The sequence below is a fragment of the Colletes gigas genome, unplaced genomic scaffold (assembly GCF_013123115.1).
Source record: "Colletes gigas isolate AHSC1104 unplaced genomic scaffold, ASM1312311v1 Colletes_gigas_Sc00002, whole genome shotgun sequence".
Classification (NCBI taxonomy): domain Eukaryota; kingdom Metazoa; phylum Arthropoda; class Insecta; order Hymenoptera; family Colletidae; genus Colletes; species Colletes gigas.
In genome coordinates, this window is record NW_025106631.1 from 4945224 (window position 1) to 4963955 (window position 18732).

Sequence of the window (18732 nt, forward strand, 5' to 3'; positions counted from 1 at the left end):
GGATGGACTTTTTTGCTACAATGAGGTAGAAAAAAACAAATTATAGGAAAAGATGTACTGCAAAAGAGGGGGGTGGCTGTGATTGCAAGTGACAGAATAATTAATTTCGACCCTGTCGATTCAATGTGTGGAAGATTGGAATATTTCGCGTAGTTTCGAGGGATTCTTAATTCTCGTCGTCGCTAATTTTCGATCAGTCCCGCGGATAATTAGCGAGTTCGTTAGCCATGTGCGCCGAGGACAATCGAGCGTGGCCGTGCTCGTGTTTCCAGATAAGGTCGCGGTTCCATTCGGGTTCCTTCCTCCTGTCCATGGCCCTTTCTCTCTCGCTTCGCCTGGTTTGATCGACTAGTTTATCGGCCAGCCGGTTGCGCCGCGTCGACCCACGATCGGCGTGCCGACGTCGACCTTAGGAAAACTTTGAGAACGGGACCTTATTCCGCCGCCCCCGCGTCCACTCGGGGTTTTGCAACGTCCTCCGATACACAGCCACTCGAAACGCGAACGCGTCCAGGAGCTTTCGAAAAACTGGCACTCCACACCCCGACAAATAGATCTCCTCCATTACGCTATTTTTTTGACTCCCCATATCGAAAGATCTCGATTAACAGTGGCCCACTTGGTGGGACGATCAGAAATGGATGTTTCTTGGGTATTAAAGTTCAAAATTTTCTTTTTTTTAATTGTGAATAATTTCCAATACGTTTCCATTACCCATTTGTGTGTGCTTTAACACAAGAAAGCAGTCAGAATGACCCATAATTGCTAATGTTGAAAGTTTATAGCTTTCTATGAGAGAATGAATAAACAGTGTGTTCATTGAAACGTTTCTATTATCTACTTGTGTGTGTTTTAACTCTAGAACTACCAAAAAGCAGTCAGAATGACCCACAATTGCTAATGAAGCTTGTTAAGAATTGACTCGACTGAATTTTCGGAAGTTTAGCATAACTTTCTGTAAGAGAATGAATAAACAATTATTTCTATGAGAGAATGCATTATCTATCGCATTAATCCCCTTGATACAAATAGATCTAGCGTCAAAGGAACGAATACAAAAATAAATAGCAAACAATTGTGATCTAGTGGACCTTCTTTAAGGAACGATGCCTAGAAAATCGTATTGTAAAGTGAAATTATTTCTTTCAACCCTGTTGTACCCTAATTTGCTGAACGACAGCCACGTTTCCATGAAAGAATGAAAGACTGATACGATTTCGATTGCTCGAATCGGTAGATTCGATCGATTTCTGAGGGGGATCATCGAGTTTTCAGGAGGATGGTCACCTGGGTCCGCCTTTTTGGGGTCTCCCAGGATGCAGTCCTTGCCCAGGCAGCACCTGAACTTAGGGTCGCCCTCCATCGGGAACATGCTGAATATCGCTACATCCTCGTCCTTCTCCTTCGCCCTCTTTATCCTCTCCTCACCCACGGTCTTCGTTTGCAGGTGAAGCTTGCTGGACAGCCGTTCGCTCAACGCGTCGGTGGCCATTTTTCTTTACTATTCTCGGGATCTCCGCGAAACAAACGTGGACACTGATAATACACGATGATTTTCTCGCTCTCGATTGCTCGTTTATCGTAACGGGCGCCGCGACGGCGATTAATCGGGACACGGAAGGGGTTGGAAGCAGCGGTTCTCAACCCCCCTCGCGATACAGTTTAGAAAGCAATACTTTATGGAAAAAATAAGAATTTTCACGCCCTCGATTGAATAATAGTTTGACAGAACATTGTGTCTGGAGTTTCCACAGAAGTTTCCAAAAACAAAAGACGAACCAAAATTATTCGACCGAGAAAACGAGAATGATAACAAGCTACACAAGTAGAAAAAAATGGGGATGATAGTGTGTCGTTACTCACTATTATTCTCACTTTCTTAATCCAATAATTCCGTGTGTTAAATACAAATTAATGATTCAACGATTGAATTGCTTTAAGCACGGCGATTCTCGGTGTTCGAGGATAAATTTCCTGAAAATTCGAACCGAGATGCGAGAAAACCGCGGGCAAACCTACGGGCAGAAACGCAGCCGGGGTGACGTGTGCGCGATCGCGGCGAAAAACACGACGAAACGCGATGAAATCGTGCAATGGTGCGATTGGCCCGGAGTCTTGGGAGTCACTGAAGCACCGTGGCCAGGAACAGCTCGCTGGAGTCGGCCTACAAACCACGAGCACGCGCAACGTGTCTTCTACTTCACTGATATAAAGTTCGAGCCGTTCCACGCTCGGCCAGAACCACTCTGGATCGCATCCACCCGTATCTATACAGGGTGTCCCATCCCAACAGTCACCACGACTTTTTTTTATTCGATGGACCTCAAAAAGAGATTATTATTATGGAGAAATCTTGATCCACGCTCGATTTACAGGGGGGAATTCAACGTTAGAGATCACCAAACTACCAAATAACAAATATAGAATATTCTGTATAGGTTGTTCCATCCCAAGAATCGCTATGATTTTTTTTAATTTGATCGATCTCTCAGAACGGTTATTATTATGGGGAAATCTGTGGTCAACGTTTGATTTACAGGGGGAAATTCAACGTTAGAAATTACCAAACTACTAAATTAGAAATATGGAATGTTCTATACAGGTTGTTCCATTCCAGGGATCGCCACGATTTTTTTTAAATTGATCGATCTTCCAGGAAGGTTATTACTATAGTCAAATTTTGATCCACGTTCGATTTACAGGGGAAAATACATTGTTAGAGATTACCAAATTACCAAATAAAAAATACAAGATATTCCATACAAGATGCCTCATCCTAACGATCGCTACGATTTTCTTTAACTCGATCGATCTCACAAAAAGGTTATTATTATGGTCAACTTTTGATCCACGCTCGATTTACAGGGGGAAATTTAACATTAAAAATCACCAAACTACCAAATACAAAATACAGACTGCACCTTGTTAAACGAAACGACTCAGAAACGAAATTCAGTTTCAAACGTACGAAGCAGTAATATTTGAATAGCGAAAGCTTTGTCGCGAGAATTAATGCAAAGTATGATTTAAATTGTATATTTGTGTTTCGACACGAGGGAACTCGTCATCGGTTACTAATGGTCAAATGACGAATTGATACGTCAGCGGTGGACAATGTGTTAATGTTAGTCAGTGAAACTTTGTGACCGAATATAAACAATAAACAAACGTTATCTCGTTCTTGTTTATGGTGCAAGAAGTATATGTTAACACATAATTGACTTACAATCAATAGGAGACTGATAATAAAAGCAACTTTATCAGATATCCGTGAATTAGCCTTGGTGGCGTCAACTATAGTAATGTCCTTCGAAATAACCATTATTCTGATCTTTCATGGAGGAAGAATTACTTTAACAATTTTTGATAATCTATTAAATCATCTAAACCGACTAATTTTTGATTTTAATATCTCTCTTCTCAAACAAGGTAATTCAAAATTGTCCAATTTGTGCACTCAGTCTTTCACTATGAATAAAATATCAGTTCGAAGCCTCGACTGTACTTAAAAATTATTAAATTTAAAATTTATTTCGTCGTCTTAGTTGAAGCAAATTTTCTGGACAATTATTCCATCAATTATTCGTATGATTCACAACATGAGTCAACAATTTTTTAAAAGATCATGGAAATAAAAATATTATCGAGTCTTTTAATAATCTCAATGTTCGATCCATCGTATATTCACAATTTTATCGCGGCGATTAATAAATGTAGGAACGATAATAAATATAGAGACGATTCTCGATATCTTTCGTTATTAAGAAATTAATTTTGCATCTTATTAATGGCCGTGTTTACGATCGAGGATCATTTTCTCTGCAAACATTTCCTTCGTCGATTACGCCGCGAGGCTGTTAGGTGATTAGCTTGCCGGCGATTAGCAGCAACGAGGCGCTCGAAATCAACGACGTTAGCGAATTCTCGCAGCCTCTTCAAAAAGGACGCCCGATAACTGAAAAATGTGTTGCACTTTTGTGATTCATCGCTTCCAGTTCGAATAAATCACGTCTCGCGACACGTGAACAGATAACAGACTTTGCATTCAATTTCACATTCGTAGTTTTCCAAGAGTTCTAAGATCCTTCGACTATTTTAGGTATTAAAAATTTAGTTCAAAGAAGTATTCAACTTCCATTCGAAGTATTATTTCTCCACCAATTTGTGCTTTGAATTCGACAATTTGTTCCGGACAAAACTTATCGTGTTTCTCCTATTTTAAAATTGTGAAATGAGTTTAGAAATTATGAAAAGATATTTTTGAAAAATCGTTTGAAGTGTTGTTCATTCACCAAGGAAGACAAACTTAATTTTTACTTTGAATTCGACAATTTTTCCGGGGACAAAACTTATCGTGTTTCTCCTATTTTAAAATTGTGAAATGAATTTAGAAATTATGAAAAGATATTTTTGAAAAATCGTTTGAAGCGTTGTTCCTCCACCAAGGAAGACAAACCCAGTTTCTTCTTTAACACTAGAACTACCGATAATTATAGTGTGTTTATTTGTATCAAGGAAATTGAAACGATAGAAATGTATAATGCAATGGAAATAAGTATTTATTCATTCTCTTATAGAAAATAACGATTTTCCAAAAATTCAGTCGAGTAAATTTTTTACAGGTTTTATTAGAAATTACGAATGGGTCATTTTGACTAGTTTTATAGTTCTAGTGTTAAATTCGACAATTTTTCCGGGACGAAACTTATTGTTACTCCTGTTTTAAAATTGTGAAATAAATTCAGAGATTATGAAATGACATGACTGTCACGAGATGCCGTCACAGATTAAAATAGACGGTTCGACGTGAGTGTAGGCGGTTTTCAAAAATCGAATTTACGGGGAACTCTGACTGACACAATTTACGCAACAGCCTAATAATAGGTACTAGGAACGTAGCCTCTGACAAGACTAAGTACATCGTAGATAAAGTATCGCGTTCGCGATTGAGCTTGCATGCTATTAGAACGCTATCGAATGGCTCTGTCGAAAGGTCGGTAAGTAAATCGAGAAACGGGAACCACTTCCCGTGACGCTCGACCGCAATGCACAGGCTCGATCCTGTAACAACTAATGCCACGATCCCACTGATACTCTAGTTAAACAAAAAAAAAACAATTTCTCGAACAACCAATAAAATGTACAAACTTATTCGTGGATAATGGAATCAAAATTTACACTGTGAGATCAGAAGTTCTTTACGACTTCGATGACCAAGAGAAAGTTAATTGTTCCAAGCTCGTTACAAACGAAATATAGTTCCACATTAGATCATGTTTCATATTCTAACGTGTTAGGCATATTCGCGATTAAATCTGTGTGTTTGTGATTTTCCTATAACTTGTAATATTTCTGTTCAATCTGGATGAAATTTTGTTTAGTTTCTCCTTATATTCCAATGGAAAATATAGACTATTTAATTTTCAGAAATATGAACTCTGGTAATTATTATTATTTTTTCATGTTCCAACGCGGAAGACCTATTTCTGTGTAGAACCTGTGTTTTTATTGGCAATTTATATTAAATTTGATTCAATGCAACGATAAAAATATTAACTTAACACGTCAGATTCCATATTTAAAATTGCAGAACGCGTAAATATTATTTTTTAACAACTTAAGTTGAATTTGACAGATGCAATGGCATGAATACACATTCTAATTGAAAGAAAAATCGTATTTTAAGGTAATCGTCAACATGAAAGGTATCAATAAATATACGTGCGATCAATAAAATATGAGATCAATAATATATGAATATATGAGAATATATAAGATCAATGCCCACTAAATCTGACATTAAAAAGTTTCCCCTGATCGAACAATGGAAAGAAGCTTAATCATTTCCATCCAAAAAGTTCTCTAGCAGAACCAGAGTCTATCAGAAGATTACCAAACATAGGTTTCAACGATTCTGAGTTCCTATCGACGAAATGCAAGCACGATCGAGGCATTAGGGGGTTTCCCCCAGTCGGTGAGGTCGATTTAGAGATCCCCGGTGTCTCGATTCGCCCTTAGATCTCGCAAGTTTCTTCGAAAGGTCGCGTGCACGGACACGCGCTGGCACCGGAGTCATTTTCACGGATGGAAACGGTACCCTGGTGATTCTGTCGCTATCTGATGCTTTTTATCTACCTGGCCAGGTACGTACGATTAAACGAAAACTCCCACGCGCGTCACGTAACTCGAAAACGGAGGCGAAATCGATGGCTCGTTCCTAGCATTGCTTTCCCCGATACGACGAATGTTTCTGCCGCGATATCCCCGGCGACGACGTTCCCAGAATTTCGTCAGCGGATAGTTTCACCTTAACCTCGAGCGTACTTGACCGAATTATCGCGGTCTCCCTTTTCTTCTCCACGTTCGGTGGAAAATGTACGAAGAAACACAATTAAAACGTGATTTTTTTTTAAATTTTAACCCTAGTCTATCTGGACGAAACAGCTGTGTATGGTTCCTCTTTGTCAATGGCTGGAATGATATATAAAAATATGAAAGCTTCCGTTTGATGAAATAAACATCTGCTGCAGACTCTTAAAATCGACCTAAAGGTAATCAATTTGTGTAAGATGTAGATGGGCTTGATTTGCGTATGTGGGCGTTTAATGTGCTTTCGGAGCGAAAATCACCGGTGACGAGAATGTTTAGGTCCCCGACAGGGTCGCGAGGACGTGAATCACGCGTTAAATAGGTCGCGGTGCACTCCACGCCGTCTGCGATCGGCGAAGGTTACGAGAGACAAACCTATAGTCTTCAGTTCAGAGTCATCCGAAACGGAAAAGGTCGGCCGGATAATTGCCCAACAGCCTTTTTCGACCCACTTTCCCACCTGGGGGTCCCCTGGACCCCGCCAGGGGCTGGGACGACTCGATTATACCAATATCTCGATGCCCAAAATGTAAACACATTGATCACTCTTCGAGAAAACACAAAATTTCTATAAAAGATCAAGAATAAAGTCCAAAATAAAACGTCAAACTTAAATAATTTGATTTATGAATACCAAGAATATCCATTCGATGGACAAAATATTCAAGCATTCGAATATTCAAATATCCAAAATATAAACACATTGGTCACTCTTTAAGAAAACACAAAATTTCTAGAATAGATCGAGAACAAAGTTGAAAACTAAACGTCAAACTTAAATAATTCGATTTACAAGTGCCAAGAATATCCACATACATCCATTCAATGGACAAAATATTCGAGTATTTGAAAATTTCAGTATCCAAATAATTCGATACCCAAAATAGAAACACATTGGTCACTCTTTAAGAAAATACGAAAGTTCAATAATATTTTATAATCGAAAATGAAGTTCAAAACGAAACATCGAACCTAATTTGATTTATGAATACCAAGAATATGTAGATATATCCATTCAATGGACAAAATATTCGAGTATTTGATTATTCCAGTGTCCAAATAATTCGATATCCAAAATATAAACACATTGGTCACTCTTTAATAAAACAGAAAAATTCTATAATATTCTAAATCGAAAATAAAGTTCAAAACGAGACATCAAACCTAATTTGATTTATGAATACCAAGAGTATGTAGATATACCCAAAATATAAACACATTGGTCACTTTTTAATAAAACAGAAAAATTCTATAATATTCTAAATCGAAAATAAAGTTCAAAACGAGACATCAAACTCTAATAATTCGATTTATAAGTATTTTATCTTCCAAGGACGGTCGTTGACTGTGAACCTCTCTATCTGACCGCCTCGAGAGTTTCAATTACGCGGGAATTCTTCGATTACGATTCCTGAGTTTTCGCGGGTACGTTGGATAGATCAGACGTAGGTGTTCGAAACGCCGGTAATTGACTCGAATGCCGGATCCTTGGCTTCGTTGCCTTAATAAGAAACGCCGAATGCAAGATCTATGGTCCGTTCGGGATCCGTGAATCATTGTTCGGGGCACGTTGGCGATCCGAGGTTCGCACGATTACGAAGCCCGACTGTCGAACGCGATTCTTATCCTCGATTTCGAGGTCCATTTTATTTCCATCGATGAAACGATCAAAAATAATACCGTCGAATTCCTTCCAAATAAACACTTCGAGAATTCCCCCCCAAATAAAAAACAAATCCAGATCCTTTCACAAAATGGTCGATAGCACCTCGAAGAATTAGAATATTTCAGAAACTAGAAATTAACTTCTTTTCGAAAATAAAAATTCAAAGATAAACGCAATTAATTAATTTTCGAGGGAACAGAGAATTAAAAAAGTAATACTGGCCAGTCGAATCCCTTCAAATTAAAGACTTTGAGAATTCCCCCCCAAATAAAACCAAATCCAGATCCTTTCACAAAATGGTCGATGGTACCTCGAAGAATTAGAATATTTCAGAAACTAGAAATTAACTTCTTTTCGAAAATAAAAATTCAAAGATAAACGCAATTAATTAATTTTCGAGGTATCAGGGAATTAAAAAAATAATACTGGCCAGTCGAATCCCTTCGAAATAAAGACTTTGAGAATTTTCCCCCAAATAAAAAACAAATCCAGATCCTTTCACAAAATGGTCGATAGTACCTCGAAGAGTTAGAATATTTCCGTTCAGAAACTAGAAATTAACTTCTTTTCGAAAATAAAAATTCAAAGATAAAAGCAATTAATTAAGCCAGTCGAATCCCTTCAAAATAAAGACTTCGAGAATTTCCCCAAATAAAAAACAAATCCAGATGCTTTCATAAAATGGTCGATGAATATTTCTGTTCAGAAACTAGAAATTAATGAGAAAATTTAATTTTCCCTGAACTGATTGGGGGCAGTTAGTCGACATTTTGTGTGATTCTATATAAGAACTCAAAGAAAAAAGTAATGTGTTTTAATTAATTTCTGAACAGATAGAAAATGAAATTGTGTCGACGTTTCGCGTGACTCTAGAGAGTGACTCTAACGCGATCCCAGTCGAGTTTCAAGCGTCACACCCGGTGTGCACGCTAATTCATGCACCGCAACAAAGTTATTATTACCATCTTCATAATCCCCGAGTATTTATAACATTTCGTAAGCGGCGCGCGGATTCGTTCGCTCGAAATACCGAATACCGCATCGCGGGCGAAGTTTCCGCGGCAGTCTCTGTATCGATTTCCGGGCGAATTTCGAACGATTGCATTAGAATTGTCGTCGATTTACGTACCAGCACGGAAGATCTCGCCGCATCCGTCGCAACGGCTGGCGAATTGGGCATCGTAGCAGTTGCCGCAGTAGATCTTGTCCACCTTGCTACCGAACTGTTTGTCCACCAAGGACACTCTGCACCTGTTGCAGAGGAAGCAGGCCTCGTGCCAGTGCTTGTCCTTGTACGACAGATCCTGCGAACAGCGTTCGAATTATCGCAAACTGGTCTCATCCTTCGCGAGATGCTCCTTGAGCCTCGAAATCAGAGATCCACCACCATTTTCTTCGATAATAAACAACAAACGCGAACGAAAATCATGTAACAGGAACTAACCCCTCCAGTATAGGCTATTTAATCCATAAAAACTGGTTATTTAGCAAAAAGGAAACACTTTTTTCGAAGAGTAAAATAGCTTGGAGTTACCATCGATAGTTACATTGTTACTCTTCTTTTACAATTTCTTTTGCAGATTAAATCTGAAATGTTCTGCTGGTTCTCGCTTGTTTTTATCGAAAGACAGCACTTTTTTGAGAGAAACAAATACCTGGGGAACAGGAGAGACAATTTTGAACGCGAATATACTCTACGAAACAGAATGCTTGGACCTGGGAAAATCAGAGATCCACCACCATTTTCTTCGATAATAAACAACAAACGCGAACGAAAATCATGTAACAGGAACTAACCCCTCCAGTATAGGCTATTTAATCCATAAAAACTGGTTATTTAGCAAAAAGGAAACACTTTTTTCGAAGAGTAAAATAGCTTGGAGTTACCATCGATAGTTACATTGTTACTCTTCTTTTACAATTTTTTTTGTAAATTAAATCTGAAACGTTCTGTCGGTTCTCGCTTGTTTCTCTCGAAAGACAGCACCTTTGTAAAAAGAAACAAATACCTGGGGAACAGGAGAGACAATTTTGAACGCGAATATACATACTCTACGAAACAGAAAGCTTGGACTTGGACGAGCAGAAAATATTGACTCTGGGACAAGGACATCGACTCTAAGGAAACCATAACGCAGTCTAGGTCGCCGTTAAGGAAGTAGAAAACGATCAACCGGTTCACGAGATCGACGTAAACGCCGGGGATTAGCAAGACGCCATTAACCTAGCAAACACCCGGAGGAAATGTTTTTTTTATCGGTATTAGAATTTACTTTAATATCACGCGATTTTTAATACACGTAGTTGAGACCTGAACGAAGAGTATCGCGATTCTTTTGGAACCTTGTTTACAATATATATCGAATAAAAAAATACAATACTCAGCAACGATTTACTTGATTTTTCTGGTCTGGAATATTCTCAGATTTTTATTGATAAAACTGATAGTTTAATTCTTATGATTCTATGATTTTTTAATAATAAAGTATGTTCATAGAAGCTTACAGTATTATTGTTTATTATTTTGTAAATTGTACGCTACAACAGGGACGAGAAATTGGCTGGCGTGTCTGATTAGTAACAGGTATAATCTACTTCCCGTAGGCGCGCCTTTTCCTGGGTTTGTAGAAAGGAGATTATGCCATTCTTGGTCAGACTAGTTAGCCCAGACTCTCGTCTCCATCGTGCATTTTAACGTTATGGTAACTTTGAACGAACTTTTCCCTCATAAAAGAATTATTTATCACCACGTATTCTTATTATTCCAACATTTGTATTATACGAAAATGTTCTTCCATAACAATTAAAGAGTTATCATTTTTGTGGGCGGTTGTAACGATTCGTACATCGAGGAATAAAAAGTGAATTCATTAGACAAGCGTTCGCGCGGGTTTCCATTTCTGGATCGATTATAATCGCGAACTCGTCGACCTCTACGACGATCGTGCGTCGTTTCAGGAACGTGGATCCTTGGATCGACTGATCACCCGTTTCGTTCGCGGCCATGCATCCTTCCTCGCAGAGTTGGCCACAAAATTCACGAACAACGAATAAAATAAATGATCAAACTAACATCCATCTCGATTAGAATCTATGGACAGATTTTTTCAATCATCTCGAACATCGACAGACATTAAATTTGGAATTCGGGGTAAAAATAGTGTCTCACAACGAGACGATTAATAGCAAAAAGATCAAGGATCAAAAATAGCAGGTAAAACAAATATTTACTGAAAGTTTGATACTTTGATGATCAGAAAATATTAATGAAATCGCGAAGTCGACTTGAATTTTGTCTTGGAACGCTCGCGACTCGTTTCGAGCGAATTTCTGCAACTGCGAGCGAAGGAGGGGAAGACACGAACAGCCGAGAAACGGAAATAAGCTCTCGAAGCCGATACGGGTAGCGGCACCTGCATCATCGTTTCTATTTCTAGGAATGAGTAAGTCAACGCCCATGGCTGCTCGCGTATCGCCACCTCGTCTTGTGATTATACACGAACCGATAATTACCCGATTTTTGCGCGGAATTGCTTCTTACGGAACATCCTCCGCGTCCCCGGAAGGTCTTCCACGAGAATACGACGCAAAAGGAGCTCGTTGATCGGTCGAAAAACCGATGTAAAATCACAATTTAAAACCTGGAAGCTCCATTTGCCTCTTAAATGGTCCCCGAAAGAATACCCGCTTATGTGCAATCTTTTCCCCCCGGTTACAAGCAAACCCACGACGAAACTTTGCAGAAATGTTCATTGAATTGATCTCTCGTTGTTCCCAGTTCTCATATTTATTTACTTTCACCTTATATTTTTACAAATAAATATTACAAGTTCATGTGTGTTTGTGATTTTCCTATAACTTGTAATATTTCTGTCCAATTTGGATGAAATTTTGTTTAGTTGGTACTTATATTATAATGGAAAGTATATGCTACTTGATTTGCAGAAATATGAACTCTAATAATTATTATTATATACGAAATAGTTCCCCAGTCTCGACTTTAGATAAAGCAAGTTTCATATTTCAAGTCAGAAGACTCATTCGCGTTCAAAATCTGTGTGTTTGTGATTTTCCTATAACTTGTAATATTTCTGTCCAATTTGGATGAAATTTTGTTTAGTTGTTCCTTATATTCCAATGGAAAGTATAGGCTACTTAATTTGCAGAAATATGAACTCTGGTAATTATTATTATTTTTTCAAATTCCAACGCAGAAGGCCTATTCACGTTTAAAATCTGTGTGTTTGTGATTTCCCCTGTAACTCCCACGATTTTTGTCCAATTCGAATGAAATTTTGGTTAGTTGTTCCCTATATTCCAATGGAAAGTATAGACTATTTAATTTGCAGAAATATGAACTCTAGTAATTATTATTATTTTTTCAAACTTCAACGCAGAAGAATTTCTGTCCAATTCGAATGAAATTTTGTACGGTTGTTATTTATTATTCGACTATGGGTTTCCAATGTATAAATTGACGTGTTTGTACCTTCGAGTCGATGCCAATGATTTTGTTGCATTCCTCGCAGCCGTTCGCGAAGACGCTCTCGTAGCACTTGATGCAATAAGGGTGTTCATCCCTGAGAACGTAGCGTTGACCGGTCAGGGACTCGTCGCACTGCCAGCAACAGAAATGGCCGCTGTGCCAGTCCTTGTTCATCGCCTTCGTGTACTCGCCACTGAAAATCAACTGGAAAAGGAAAAAGAAAACGCGTCGAGTTTAGAACCAGATCCTCCGTGTACACTCTTGGAACACTCGTTAGACACGATCTCCCCTGGATTAATCACTGTACGGACGCGATCTTCGACAATAATCAGCAAAGTTAATGAAAATTACCGTGTACTATGTTATCGTTGGACCGTGAAGTACACGGTAAATAATTCTCAGCTAATTTTGAGCAATTTCCCGATCGTAAACACTACTGTACGCGCGGGGGGAAGTAAATGAAGACGATTTACGGTGCCCCGTTGCGTGGAAAATTACGCAATTTCTATTAAAGATTAATCGTTTCGGACCTGAATACTTGGATACAAAAATAGTTCGAAAGATACTCCAACTTTAGTTTTTTCCTAATTGCATTAGATTCAAACTCTTAAACTGAGGTTTCTGGTACTTCTATGCATTAAATAATTTCTAAACTAATCGTTTCTCGAGACAAGTGTAATTTTGGAATGTTAGAAACCTAGTAATCGTTGCAAAAGAAACACCTTTTATAATATTTAACCTACGCTGATATTATTAGTTAATAACGTGAATTAGTGACTTGAAAACGTTACGTCAGGTCTGAAAAGGTTAATACACAATGTGAATGACAAATGGTAAATCGTCTCCGGTTGACAGATTAAACAGCACGAGGATCGACGTCGATGAAAAACTTCGATGCACTCCTCTCACAGCATCGTTTTTTTTTTTTTTTTTTTGGAATATTTTTTTTTCTCTTTTCGTTCACGCGAATTCCTCCCATCTCGCGTTTCCGCGTTCGACGGTGTAGAATGGATCTGTTGCTGGTCGGTATGTACCTTGGTTGAGTGCTGTTGTATGTGCTGGCTGAGTATTTTTTGTACGGGAGCATATATCTATCTACTATGTGACGTAAGCATGTATCGTGACGCGAATGGGGCCTGGGATTGCTCGTCGATACTTTTTTCCAATCCAATATTCGAATATTTTAGGTACCAATAAATCTGAGTTTTCAAAATTCTGTCTCTATACATTTGGAACACAAAATTTAATAATCGTTTCGAAACTCTATGTAGAATGTTGGAAATAAAAGATCTAAATTAAAAAAGAAAAATTCACGGATAGAATAAAACTGAACAGTCTACTGTTTCTAATATGGAGAGTAACTGACCCGAGTACTTAAATATTTAAGACTGGTAAAAAAAGCCACCGCGGCGACAGCGTTAAAAATTCTCGAACCTAAAATAGCCATTGGTTTAATAATTCAAGTCCTTTAAGAGCGTCGTTCTTACTTCATATTTTAAACAACGAAATCCTCGAGTAACGACAGTCTGGAGTACTAAAATATTCGAATAGTTGAACCTTTCGGACCCAGAATTTTTATTATCGTTTCATAAATATAAATTGTAATACTTTTCCCTCGATAATTAGATTTTCCCCGTTTGGTTAATAAATAAAGATAGCAATTGGCGTATTTAGAGTACTGGAGCGCCTGTTAAATGTTTTGATAGTCCCAGCCCTGGGGGGATTCCCGCGGGAGTCGCTGATCTATTCGCTCCTGTGAGAGAAGAGCGTCCCTCTGGGGCCACCGCCCTCGGGATCCGCGAATTCCGTCGAAAACATCGGTCGAAAGCTCGTAAATCCACGGAAGCGAACCGTGGCGACATTTTTAGGTCGAGAAAACCAAAACTGGGAGGGGTGACAACGATCGAACCGATGCGATGGCGACGAGAGGGTTTCCATCTTCCTCGAAAGTGGGTCGCCATGCAGAGGCGAGTACAGCTTGTTTCATCCAAAAAGGCGACGTTCCTACCAAAATCGTGAACACCATTTTCAAAAACTAATTCGGTTCAAACTAATTCGTGCGTCCTAGAATGGATGAACAGAAGGATTTCGATTGGTAATGCACACATTAGGGTGAACAGTTTGAACTTTGGAACCCTCATGCTAACAAGAAACATCGATCTTCCTCGAGGATCTAATATTCCTTGAGAATAGGGCTAACGAACACTGTTCAAACTAGAATGGGGATGAACAGAAGGCTTTCGATTGATAGAATCAGCTTGGTGATGCACCATTTGTTAACAAGAAGCTTGTGAAGCAATTCGAACATCTATGAACTCAATAGCTTCAACTTTGGAACATGGATCTTCCTCGAGGATCTAATATTCCTTGAGAATAGGGCTGATGAACTCTGTTCAAACTAGAATGAGGATGAACAGAAGGCTTTCGATTGATAGAATCAGCTTGGTGATGCACCATTTGTTAACAAGAAGCTTGTGAAGCAATTCGAACATCTGTGAACTCAATAGCTTCAACTTTGGAACATCGATCTTCCTCGAGGATCTAATATTCCTTGAGAATAGGGCTGATGAACTCTGTTCAAACTAGAATGGGGATGAACAGAAGGCTTTCGATTGATAGAATCAGCTTGGTGATGCACCATTTGCTAACAAGAAGCTTTTGAAGCAATTCGAACATCTACGAACTGAATAGTTTGAACTTTGGAACATCGAACTTCCTCGAGAATCTAATATTCCTTGAGAAGAGTGCTGATAAACGTGGTTCAAACTATTTCATTTGAACTAGAACGTCTGAACAGAAGACTTTGGAGCAATTTGAACTTTGGAACATTGACCTTTCTCAAGCATCTAATATTCCTTGAGAAGAGTGTTAATAAACAAGGTTCGATCTATTTTCGTGCTACAACGAATGAACAGAAGCCTCCAATGAGCTTCTAGCTTTTATCGCTAGAACCAGAGCAATAACCCTTTCAAACATCTATGACAACAATACCAGTATAGTTTGTACCCCCCGAGAGGGTTCAAGAAGCTACCATTCACGAGGACGTTTCTGTCCGACAAAACAAGCTCTACTCGCTATTTGCTACCCATAGAATCCCATCGACGTCACCCTCAAGCCCCCCAAAATGGGCCTTTTCAGTTTGCAACCCCCCCTTCGAAATAATTCCCTAGTAAACGATACTTTTCGAAAGAGATCTGTACTCGAACGACACCGCGGACCGATTTGTCGAGGAACAGATCGCCGGGGGTGGCGGTGAACGCTCGAAAAGGGCGTCGAGGGTAAAGAAGGGGTTACGTAGGGACCGATTCTCGGCACGTCTGCAGCCAGCACATACTCTTCGATGGCGTGGTGGTTGTTCTGCGAGCTGTCGACCTCGGTGATCGTGACCTCGGCGTTCTGATCGTGGCTCTCCCTGCGCTTGGTCGTCTTCTTCACTTTGCGAACCTTGCGCTCGGTGGTCGAGTACACTACACTGTCTACGTCCGCCATGTCGTTAATGATACGCTCGACGGTTGGTTACGGTACGCGCGTTTAATACGGTTTCACACGACGAGGAAGAGGAGGTTCGGGACTTCGGGAGACTCTGTGTCGCGGAGGTGCGCTGTTAGGGATTCTGGTCGATGGCTTCTCCGTCTGGTCGCTATGGAAATGGAACAGAGCGTCGGTTCTCCGTGTAACCAGCAGCTTTCGAGCTTGCGAACTGACTGAAATCTAGGATCGGACCGCTCCGGGCGTCATCATATCGGGACGCTATTTTCGGCGTCCCGACGACTCCAGAATACGCGCCGCGCGCGTCCCACCCTCCCTTCCCCTCTCCTCTCTCTCTCGTTTCCTCCCCACTGGGTTTCTCCTTCCGCCGAGATTCTCGTTGCAGTGTGCCGGGTGCAACTTTTCCTACGACGCCCCTTCTTTCTCCCGTCCACGACGATGTCCCGGGGCTCTCGTTGGCGATCCACGGCCCACGGACGCGACAGGTTACCCTCCCGCGATCCACAGGGGAAACCGCGTCCTTTTTCTTTCCGTTACTCTATATTCTTAACGGAGATATTTCTGGACACTGACGCCCGCCGCCTCCGAGACGAGAAACAGATCCACGCGCGATCCGCGGATTCCAGAGGATCGATTACCGTATACCGGCGGGGGCTCCGTGATCTAGCCACTCGGTGGTTCTTCGCGTTTCTTTTCTCTCGAATTTTGGTCGCGCCTCTTCCGGAAATCCGGGAGAAATTTTTTGTTTTACTGGGATTATGAATTAAGTTTGCAATTTGAAATTAATTATGGCCTTTTAACGTATCGACATGTTAGCAAATAATCATAGTTCTTTTACAATATTGATGATGGTTGACAGCGTGGTTCCAAGGAAATGTCGAAGTAAATGCCTTGCAAGTTTATATTTAAAAAGCAGAATTCGGTCCACAGAGGGTTGACACGTTCACTGTCCGTGACCCGTGTACGGGTCATAGCGCCATGCGTTTGGATACACCGCTAAGAGACCGGACAGTGAACGAGTGCTCCAAGTGCATAATAATGCTTACAAAGGTTGCGAAGTTGTAAACTTGAAGTTTGATGAATAGAGCTAGAAACCACCGTCCATTCAACAAGCAGAGTGAAATAGCGTAAAGCCTCAGTCACGAGTGCATAAATAGGAGAACACGAATCGAGTTTCGTAGGCCCCAGGAGGGGGTTGTAAACGCAAATATTGGTTCCCGTTTGGAATTCTCAAGGTTCAGAGCGTTCGATCGGGATGCGATTATGGAATTCACGTCGAGGCACGAAACGCCAGAAGCCGCGGCAGCGAAGCACGCGCTGCTTGAGCTCGCGGTGTATTTCCGTCGGCCTTTCATCGACGCGAATACTCCTCATTGTCGGAGCGGCTGACGCTTCGCCGAAGAATAGAGCCGTAAACATTGTTCACGGACGAGCGTGGCTCGATCGAGGCCGTAACACTCGAAATCCGAGGTCCACGAGTTTTAAAAAAAATTTTTTATTCCATTTCATTTCCGACAAAAATGTCATATACGGGCCGAAAAATCCTATGCAATGTGAGGAATAAATTTACTTTTTGATTTATCCGTTTTAGATTCGCAGGAGAGTCGCAATCGCGTCACTTCGTACATGTATTCCGGTAGCTCTCGCAATTGTTGCCATTTTGTATCAAAAAGAAAATTGTAAGCACTTTGAAAATATGTTTCCATGCATGTCTAGACCACTACCTTAAAACCTCTTACGATTTTTTGGGGGAAAAACCTACTTAAGAAGTGGTTTTCAACGCCCCCATAAACCGGAAATCACTCAATTCTCAACAATTGCATCAATTGAGCTCAGAAAATCCCTCTAAAAAATTTCTGTACATGGAATTTTTGATCGAAACAGCTTTGCAGATAGTCTGAGGCTATTACTAAATACCTAGGAAAAATTAATAATAAAAAATGAGAGAGGAAAATGATTAAAAGAACAAATTATCTGGTCTGTGAATCAAAATGTGGAAATCATCGAATTTTTAAACGAAACAGCTATGCAGATATATTCTGAGGCCATTACTAAATACATAGAAAAAATCAGTAATCAAAAATGAGAGAGGAAAATGATTAGAAGAAGAAATTATCTGGTCTGTGAATCAAAATGTGGAAATCATCGAATTTTTAAACGAAACAGCTATGCAGATATATTCTGAGGGTACTATTAAGTACCTAACAAAAATGGCTGATAGAAAATGAGAGGAAAAACGATTAAAAGAGCGAAGATCTATCATCATAGAAAGAATATCGTGAAATAAAGCGGAGAAAAGGGTATTCAAAGGTTGTGAGAAGAATTTGTAAAGAATTCTGCGGGCGATGTGTCGCGTTGAGCGTGTTTAATGGCGGATGTTCGGAACGATTGTGGCCAGGAAGGATGCCAGGGGGTCGATCGGAAGCGTTTCGTCTAGCATCGAGCAAGTTTCCTGATAACATCGACCGCCTTGATCGCGTGCCAAACAGGTGGTTCCTGGTCGGGGGGGGCGGGTACGCGCGAAAAATAGAGAAGAAATCCCCGATGTAATTGGGTCGGAATGTTTCGCACATCACCAATACCTTCGACGACACCCACGCGGGACGAATCTTTCCTCCAACGTCGAGAATTAAACTCGAGTCACGAATCTCTGTGGGAGTGGCACGAATCGTACACACTTGCAGTTTCTATTAATTTCACTATGATTCCACAAACGCGTCTA

The 18732-nt window shown here is 40.1% G+C and overlaps 1 protein-coding gene across 10 annotated transcripts in view; it reads right to left on the reverse strand.

The window, feature by feature from the left end:
• Positions 1–18732, reverse strand: part of LOC122399260 (four and a half LIM domains protein 2) — a 138946-nt gene that overhangs the window by 13113 nt on the left and 107101 nt on the right. For 6 of the 10 annotated variants that reach the window (XM_043399840.1, XM_043399815.1, XM_043399850.1 and 3 more), the window contains 2 exons: positions 12525–12725; positions 9165–9339 (listed from right to left, as the gene is read on the reverse strand). In XM_043399840.1, coding sequence (XP_043255775.1) covers positions 9165–9339; positions 12525–12725 — 376 coding nt within the window. Of the gene's footprint in view, positions 1–1287; positions 1667–9164; positions 9340–12524; positions 12726–13555; positions 13825–15849; positions 16257–18732 lie in introns of those variants that run through there. The other 4 variants (XM_043399869.1, XM_043399860.1, XM_043399885.1 and 1 more) reach the window with 4 other exon arrangements.